Source organism: Cibotium barometz, chromosome 60, assembly GCF_041138505.1.
Source record: "Cibotium barometz isolate CiBa-2024 chromosome 60, ASM4113850v1, whole genome shotgun sequence".
Lineage (NCBI taxonomy): Eukaryota > Viridiplantae > Streptophyta > Polypodiopsida > Cyatheales > Cibotiaceae > Cibotium > Cibotium barometz.
Genome location: NC_141105.1, coordinates 28,175,972 through 28,184,961, shown reverse-complemented (window position 1 = coordinate 28,184,961; position 8,990 = coordinate 28,175,972). Strand labels below are relative to the sequence as shown.

The following is an 8,990-nucleotide window of genomic DNA, read 5'->3' as shown; positions in this document are numbered from 1 at the left end:
GGAGGAGCGTGAATCCATCTCCCTCCTTCCCTAGCCCTCTCCCTCCCTCTCCTTTACCCATGTGGCCACAGAGGCACCCTCTAGTTTATCTTATATAGATATAGTATAGATAGATATGTATAATTCTGGGACCATGTCCACCTCCTCCCCTTCCCATAACATGAATAACTCCCTAAAATTTGATGAATGTGAAAGGGTTAAAAGATAAAAGGAAGAATGTGCCCTTTTGGGGGTTAGTTAAACAATGGGGGTATTCAGTCATGGCTATTTAGGAACACAATATTTTTGGCAACATCTCTAGGAGTGGACAGTTATGTACGGGGGAGTGAATTCGGGGTAGAGTGGTGTTATGATGTTAGTTAAGAATGGTCTCAGCCCTAATATCACAGCTAACCATCCTAATGATAGAATTCTAGTAGTAGAAAGTTTGGTGAAGGGGGAGAGAATTTGGCTGATTAATGTATATGGGGCTCACAATTACATGATCAGATGTGGTATGTGGAATTGGAATTGCCTTTTGGCCCTCTTTGAAAGATTTTATTGGGGAAGTGTGTAGAAAGGCATTTAGGTTAGGTAATATGGACTTGGACTTTAAAGAAGGCTTGGTGAAATTGATTCCAAAGCAAACTGCTTGCACAAGGTTTAATCACTAGAGGCCCATTACTCTTCTGATTGTGATCTACAAGATCCTGGCTAAGGTGATTGCTCTCCTTTGCTATAGGAAGTCATCTCTAGGAAACATCATGGTTTTATTAAAGGAAGATCAATTTATGATAATGTCTTTGTTGCCATGCTAGGAAGAGACATTGCTCTCAAAACCCAGCAAAAATGTATAATGTTGCAGTTGGGACTTGGAAAAGGCCTATGATAAGGTCCATTGGTCTTTTGTGGCAAGAATTATGGAGAAACTTGGATTTGGAACCAAAATGGCTACTTGCATATTTACTTTGTCCTGGGGAGGGAAGTCCAATGTTTTGCTAAGTGGGAGGGTATTGGGAGGATTTGAGATTAATAGATTTGTGAGACAAGGATGTCTCTTGGCCCCCTTGCTGTTTGCTATCGCCTCTCATCCCTTGTTGGTGTCTCTAGAGAATGCTTGCAGAGATGGGAACATCACTGGGCTAAAATTGAGATACAATGAACAATTGGTGATACAATGCTTTGTTGATGATTCTCTGCTATTCTTGAAGGCTGAGAACAATAATGTTAGACTTGCTTTGACTATCATTCAGGAATTTGCTAAGGCATCTGGCTCCAGATGTAACATTTAGAAGTATAGAATTATAAGCTTGACAGAAGACAATGACTTTGACATACAGAGATGGGGATGTGAGGTGGTCCAGAAAGGTCAAATTGTCAGGCTGCTAGGGATCCCTTTTGGGGTGAATGTCACAAACAAGGAGTTGACTGATTGGTTAATTAGCAAGTTTTTGTGGATAAACTAATTAAATGGGAGGGAATTAGGGTACCCTTTCATAATAGGATTGATCTTTGTTGCAATGTTGTCATGACTGGAAGGGAAAGAGACTTGGTGACCCTTGTGATGAATCAACTACAAAATGGATGGTGTTCTACAGCTGCGGATGAGACTTGTTGGATTAAGGATTGGGCTGGGTCAAGCTAGCGAATGGCAAAACAAGAGAGTTATATATAGAGTTGAGAGGGGGAGAGAGCAATGTTGAATACTGCAATAAAATTTGGAGCATGAGCTAGGGATCTAATAATTGGAAAAAGAGGTGGAAGCAAATATGGGAGAGCCAAATGCCTAGGAAACTTCAGGTGTTTTTGTGGAGGGTTTGTATGTGGGCACTGCCCATTAAATCTAAATTGTTGCACAAAAACTTCACCAATGGAAGCTGCCCCAAATGTAAAACTGCACTAGAGGATGGCAAACATGCTTTTTGGGATTGCTCAGCCATCAGGGGGGCTTGGGGAAGAATTGGGAAATGGGTTGGGCAGGGTGTAGGAATCCAAAACTATTGGGGGAACTGGTTACTTGGAAAATGGGCATTTAATGATTGAAGCTACAGGTTTCTTATTCAACATTTTCAGATCATGCTGTTTGTGGGAAATTTGGTCTTCCAGAAATGCTATTGTGTTTCAGAATGCTTCTTTGGTTGGTGTTGATGTGGCAGTTGTAATGCACAAATATATTAGTATGAGTTGGTCTGTGATTAATGTGAATAAACTGAGAATTCAGGGCCTGGACCAGCTTCTGATGAAATTGCAGACGAGCATCCACTAACTCGTGCCTCTCTCTGGGGAAGTCTCAAACATATTGGGGGTTTTCCTAACCAATGACTTATTTTGCAAGTGTATTATATTGAAGAAGGCAAAGCTAGATTACCTAGATTTGGTCCTAGGACCAAAAGGTGGTATCACAAGGAGAAACAAATTGATCACACCTTTGTTGCATTCATAGAGAATCCAGTTGGGATCAGGCCCACAGTTAAAATATGGTCTAAGAAAGGGGGAACTTTTGAAAAACAGATCCCAAGGGGTTGTACTACAGAAGCTATGATGGAAGCATACATATACTAATGGGGTACCAAATTTCTTGGGTTTTACTTTGTAAGTTGTTAAATGATGTGAAGAGAGAAATGTAGAGAAATTGAGTAACTTTCCGATGTAACTGATTTACTGGTGTATCTGGTTTTTTCCGATTAATATAAAAAAAAGATATGTATAATTCTAATTATTATAATAATAATAATAAAGCTTTCGGAAAAGGATACGTCTAAAAGATCAATAGTAATTATATATCTATATATATAAAACTATTGTGATTCTAATTAAATACGTATCACGAAGATGCCGGATAGCAGAAGTGCTGACGATTATTCTATCAGAGAAAGTGCCATACAAACGGCCGCTCCTAAAAACTGTTCAGGTATCTGTGCCTTCAGCATCGCGAGGGTCGAAGTTTTTTTTTCCTTAATAGATGTATTTACTTCTGCTAGGAGAAAAAAGCAGAGGGGGCTACCTTCCTTGGTATCTTCTTGTACGGCATTGGTGGGGCCAATCAAGGTTTGAACTACAGGATTTGGAGCCTCATGTGTTGCCACCACCGACAAGTACAAGGGCCTTGCCACACCCGCACTTGTGGGATCAAACTAAAGAAGGGAATGCCTCATGTATGCATGACATTTTACCCCATGCCTCGCCGCCACTGACATCTACTACGACCTTGTGGCACCCACCCTTGTGGGGTCGCACCCAAAAGATTGGGTATGCATCATGTATGCATGGCATTTCATTCCATCCATCTCATGTGCATGTATCTTCTCTTCCGACAGTTTTGCAGCCTTGCAGAAGGATTTTGACAACAATGGCTCACGTACGACATTGCCAAGGAGAGCCGGCCAATCAGACAGAGGTAGAAGCAGGTTTGACATTTTCTGACAAGTCATTGACTGAAATAAGCAAAGCACTATCTGACGTTGGCTTGGAAAGCAGGGCAAAGCTGCCAGCTGAAGTCGCACTTCGGAATTTTTTCACACGAGCAAAAGCCATTGCTCACGTAGTGGATCTGCTGAAGAAAGGGGTATGGGATGATAAGTTGCAAGGGGCTTTGAGGAGCTCACCGGTGACTTTTGACACTCTATTGGTCACCCAGGTTCTTAGAGTTGACCTTCCGTCCGATGTGGCTGTGAGCTTTTTCCAGTGGCTAAAGCACCAGCGTGGGTTTGAGCATAATGAATACACATACGGCGTCATGTTGAATACCCTTGGAAGGGTGGGACGCCTGGATGAAATGCAGCAGCTTTTTGATGAGATGAAGTCAAAGGGCTGCACTGTGACACCTGTGACCCTCAGCAATGTCATGATCTGGTTTTTCAAGGCCAAGGATATGAGAGGAGTCGCACACCACTGGAATGCACTGCGGCGGATGGGAACCAAACCGTCTGCAGCAATATATGCTGCCTACATTGATTTCTTGGTGAGGGCAAAGCGATACACTAAGATAGCTGTTATTTTTGAGGAAATGCTCCGGGTAGATTGTCTTCCGAGCAGTCGAACATACACAGTTTTTATACAACACCTTGTCGATGCTGGCAATGTAGAGGCAGCAGCCAAGATTCTGAGAGCCATTCAGACCATGCGAGTGGTGCCTAGCAGGGTCACTTACAAAATTGTTATTAATGGCTTTGCCAAAATTGGGAACGTAGAAATGGTGCTGGAGCTTTTGAAAGAAATGAGAGAACACTTTCACCGGCTGACTAAGCAGCTAATGCCAGCAGTTAGAGCTTTGCAAGCAGCAGATAAGTCAGAGGAGGCTGCGATTTTATTAGGGGAAATTTGGCCAGAGTCGGAACCCAGTATCAGTGATGCCATGCAACTCCCTGATGAGGACGATGCAGATGATTCAGAATGTGGTATGACAGTATGGAGATCTGTAACATGCTCACATGTTGGTTTTGATGTAAATGCGTTCTCGCAAGCCCTTCATGCATGGAACCCTAAGGTTGAAGAGGCACTCGAGCAAGCAAGCATGCAGTGGGAAAGCTCCCTTGTTTTGGAGATTCTAAGGCGGCTCAGGAACCTGGAATCTCTTTGGCCATTTTTCCATTGGTTGAAAGATAGAGCTGGGTTTAAGCACGATAGCTACAGCTGCGCGTTGTTGATCCAGAGGATTCTCAAGTCTAGATCTACCTTGGAGAAGAAGGCCTTCTTGATAAAAGAGCTTTTCGAAGGGTTGAGAAAAGATGGGATGAAGTTTACAGTCCCTATGTTCAATCTGGTGATCCGACACTATGTAGCTGTTGGGGAAGCAGAGAAAGCTCTTGATATGTTTAATCTCATAAAAGAGTTTGATTTGGAGCCCAATGACAGCTCCTATGCCTTGGTAATTCAGGGATTTGCAAAGAGCCGCCAAGGTAAGAAGGCCACAGAACTGCTGAAAGAGATGGAGGAAGAGGGTTTCGCTCTTGACAGTATCACCTGTGCAGAGTTGATAACTTGTCTCGGATTGGCCAGTAAAACCGAGCGGGCATATGCACTTTTCCGCAGTATGTCAGCATCTGGAAGAAGTCCTGGCCCTCTTGAGTACAAGGCGATCATGGCAACCTATGCCAGGGTGGGAGACAATGGAATGGCTCTTAAACTGTACGAAGAGATGAGAAAAGCTGGCATTGCACCTACACAGGATATGTATGAAGTCGTTGTGGGAATATTGCAGGAGGCAAACAGGCTGTCAGATCTCCAGGCTTTAGCAGAAGAAAGGGGGCTTTTGAATTTCTTTGATGGGAATAAGAAATTGCTTCAAGAAAGGCTACTGCAGGTTCTCTTTATGTTCATGGAAAGCATTAAACCGAGAAAAGCTCAAAAGGCTCATCCCATTGCTACCAGGTAAGAGACCTGCTTATTTTCCTAGTGGGATCATGGACATGGGCAGATCTGTTGTCACAGTACAAAAAAGGAGGATGGGGACATCCTGCCCTGAAGATCACATGCAAACTTTTAGCCCTCTTTTCTTTGCCTTTGGAGGCGCCATTTTACTTGAATGTGCCATGGTTTTGTTGCCATGCTGCAGCTTTTGTGGAGTGCATCTGGGAGCATTTGGCCATTTTCGTGCTACTTGCACTGGGAAATGGCATGTTGGAGTTGCATTTGTTGGGACCTCAGTTTCTTCCAGTGCAGGAAGTAACATTTTCTCAGACTGCAGGTATCTGTGGCGGCATATCCTTTTGGGTTGGCTTGTACAAGTGGGACACACTGTCTATTGCATCGCAGTTATCTACATATTGACAAATGCAAGACAATACTTCAATCTTAGCAAAAAGTGGACTTTTGTTTGCTAGAAGTATGTCTTAACTGTGTAAGAATGGTCGATTTGAATGTCAGACCATGTGGCATGCCTTGGAGCATACCTACATTATTGAACACCGACTGCATTGATTTAAGTGTGAGCACCTCTTCTCTCTTATCTGTTGTTTGCTACCTTGTGTCTATGCATGCTTGTGCTCATTACATGTGTGAGGAGTGAGATTAGCTTAGCCATAGCAATAAGTTAGAGGAGAAACTTATTCTTTGTGAGTGTTGCTTCCCCTCTAGCATTCATTTGCAAAGAAGCTTCTCAAAGTGACAACAAGAAGCTAGCCATTTGAGTGAGCTAGCACACCACCATTTGGAAGTTGCAAGTCGAGTGGCTCTTCGACAAGTCCCTAAAACAAACACAAGGGCAAACAAGGTAAGAGTGGCTCTTTGACAAGTCCCCAAAACAAACACAAGGGCCAAGCAAGGTAAGTTCATAAACCCCTAAAAGTCTTCTTTCAAACCCCATGCAACTCTTGCTTGAGGTGAATCTTCCTAGTATTTGCAGTATCTTAAACGTACTTGAGACTGCCTCTATGGTTGTCTTGCAATCTCGCATGCATGCAATCATAGAATTAGACATGGAAATCCCAATGTATTGGATCACTTGGCTTGCCTTTTTGTTCCAAGTCCTCATGATTTGATTCATTGCCTTTTAGATTGCATCAAAGATACCACTAAAAGCATTCCGGTTTTGGAATATGGGAACAGTGGACTGTATGCCATTGGCCAGCCATATGTTTTCAAAATTTGCCACGTGTGTCTGGACCCTCCTCCTTTTTACTATGGAACTTTGACATGCAATGAACTATGGCTGGTGGCAGATACAGTAAGGATGCTGTCGCGAGACCAACTAGACCTAGAGGAACCAGATAACGTGGCAACCCAAGATGTGCACCCAAGCTGGCAAAAAGAAGCCAAAAAATCAGAAGGTTCTTCGGCGTAACATGCCCATTGGGATGTGGTCATTTGAATCTAGTTCTGCCTACTAACTACCATCGTCATCCATATCTTGGCTAACGTCTAAGACTCATCATCCCAGAAGTTTTCATTGTCATGCTATTCTACCAGAAGAATCCTCCATGTCAGAAGGGGCGTGGAACCGGAAAGGCGACCCAAAAGCCGCACAGGAGGGATATAAGAACACAAGAAGGAAATCTAGTCGACAAGACTAGCAAGAAACAGGCTAATAAAACTGTGATACGGAACATGTGGGAGACCATATTGACGTACAAGGAATACACATCAACATGCAGGACTGAGAAATGAGTGCCATCAGATCAGGTGTGAAAACACAAATGAATGAAAGAACAACCTAGTAAACAGAAAAAAAATCCGGGGCTTGGCTGGTAAGGGAAGAGGATCCACCCAAGTGATGGCATGATTTTCAAACACAAACCAAAGCATGTTCGAGTAATCGATCATAGCAGGATTGCCAACCTGTTGGCATATAAACCAACACCAAAATTGCGGTTTAAACATTACCATTCATACTATGAAACGATTAGCAAACATTCAATTATTCAAGATACTGAACATAATCAATTGTGGTTGTTTCATGCTCAAGCTTGTACATATGCCCAAGAAATACTAGAGGTGTCAAAAAACTATCTTCAGTACCACTAAGCTTGTTGTATGTATGTGTGCTTGGATTTTTATGCAAAGGAAGTCGTTCAAGAGTTCTCACCTTGCATCCTATTAGCGGAAGTTGGTTGCCTAATCTTTGACAAATCAAACATTCCTTAGCTCTACTCTATGAGCATCCTTCAAAACAGTTGGCCACCATAATCCAGCTTGTGAAATCTTTCTCCCTATAATTTCTCTAGAAAAGTTCTCATAGTCAAAAACACATCTTCTAATCATATGATCAATGCCTCTCTTGCACAGAATACCAACATTAATTAGAAAGACTTACTCTTAAGAGCCAACTTCCTTCTCTGATCCTTGGGACATTGTTTTAGGAAACAAGCCCATCTGTTAGGAAAACAGTATTTGATCATACCATTAGACTTAAGTGTGAATAAGAAATAAATCTAAAGCAGGTAACTGATCTTGAATTTCAACAGCTACTTCTTCTGATTCAATTATGCTTAAAAAATTTGCAATTGCATGCTCCTTTCTTGGTGTATGAACTATTGTGATCTCAAATTCCTATAATAGAAGCATCCATCTGGATGGGGAATTTTTTTGATAAGCATTTTCCAGCACCCTTTTTTGGAATTGGTCAGGCGGATTTCAAAAAGATTCCCTCTCTCCATCAAGAGAGAGGAACGAAGAGAGTGGGAGAGAGAGGGAGAGTGAGACATGACAAAGGGAGAGAGAGAGAGAGAGAGAGAGAGAGAGAGAGAGAGAGCGAAAAACATGTCAACATTACATCCTCTAAATCGAGCTTATTGCTTCCAAGTGAAAATAAAACCAATTTCATTCACATACAACTTCCAAATACAACTCTTCAGTCAGAACTATTGTACAAATCTCGTTTACTTTCATAGGCTTCGCTTGTCCTCCGAGGTGAACGCACAAAGTAAGAAAATGGCTTTCTTTCCCTTCACACTTAAGAGATGCTCGGACGCATCATCAATAAAACCATGGGCTCACCATATTGCAGTTAAGCCCACCACTTTGGTCTTCACTTGAGAAATATCATCATCACTATCAGGAAGTGGTAAGGATATGAGACCTTTCCATGCTTGTGCACCATCTACGGTCTTTTGCTTGATCTCTCCATTAGTGGCTCCCTCGCGATACATGCAACAACAACTTCAATGCTAACATTTAATGAGGCTATCACAAGCAATCTGTAAGAGGGTTGTGGGTGGTGTACGCTTTGGGAAAGGCTTAGTTAAATTTGGTAATTGACAAAGTGCTATGAAGCTTATCTTTATATTTATAGGAGTGGGAGAGATGGATAAACAGATATTCCTTGTACTTTTGCAACAACAAACAAAAAAGAACACATTTCTTCTTTTTTAATAACAATAATAAAGGCATATTTCTTGTAAGCACACACACACTCACAAAACCCTAAAAGAGAACACACAAGGTGAGAGGCTGAAAATCTTCTTCTTCTTCACTCAACACTCAACACACCATAAACAAAGATAAGAGTACACACTTGAAAAGGTACTCAACCAAATACATACTAGGGTTCTCTATAGTGTGAATCCAACTAAATG

General features: G+C 42.0%; 1 protein-coding gene across 2 annotated transcripts; it reads left to right on the top strand.

Annotated features, from left to right (window-relative positions):
* The first annotated feature begins 2,800 nt into the window (after window positions 1–2,800).
* On the top strand, window positions 2,801–5,899 carry LOC147605202 (pentatricopeptide repeat-containing protein At5g66631-like). Of its 2 annotated transcripts, XM_086793884.1 has the most exons (2): window positions 2,803–3,376; window positions 3,457–5,899. In XM_086793884.1, the coding sequence occupies exon 2, from the start codon at window positions 3,716–3,718 to the stop codon at window positions 5,351–5,353; it is 1,638 nt and encodes a 545-aa protein (XP_086650010.1). In that variant the 5' UTR covers window positions 2,803–3,376; window positions 3,457–3,715; the 3' UTR covers window positions 5,354–5,899. The 2 variants fall into 2 exon arrangements, with proteins under 2 accessions (XP_086650009.1, XP_086650010.1); XM_086793883.1 differs by having other exon boundaries at window positions 2,801–5,899.
* Window positions 5,900–8,990: the final 3,091 nt, after the last annotated feature.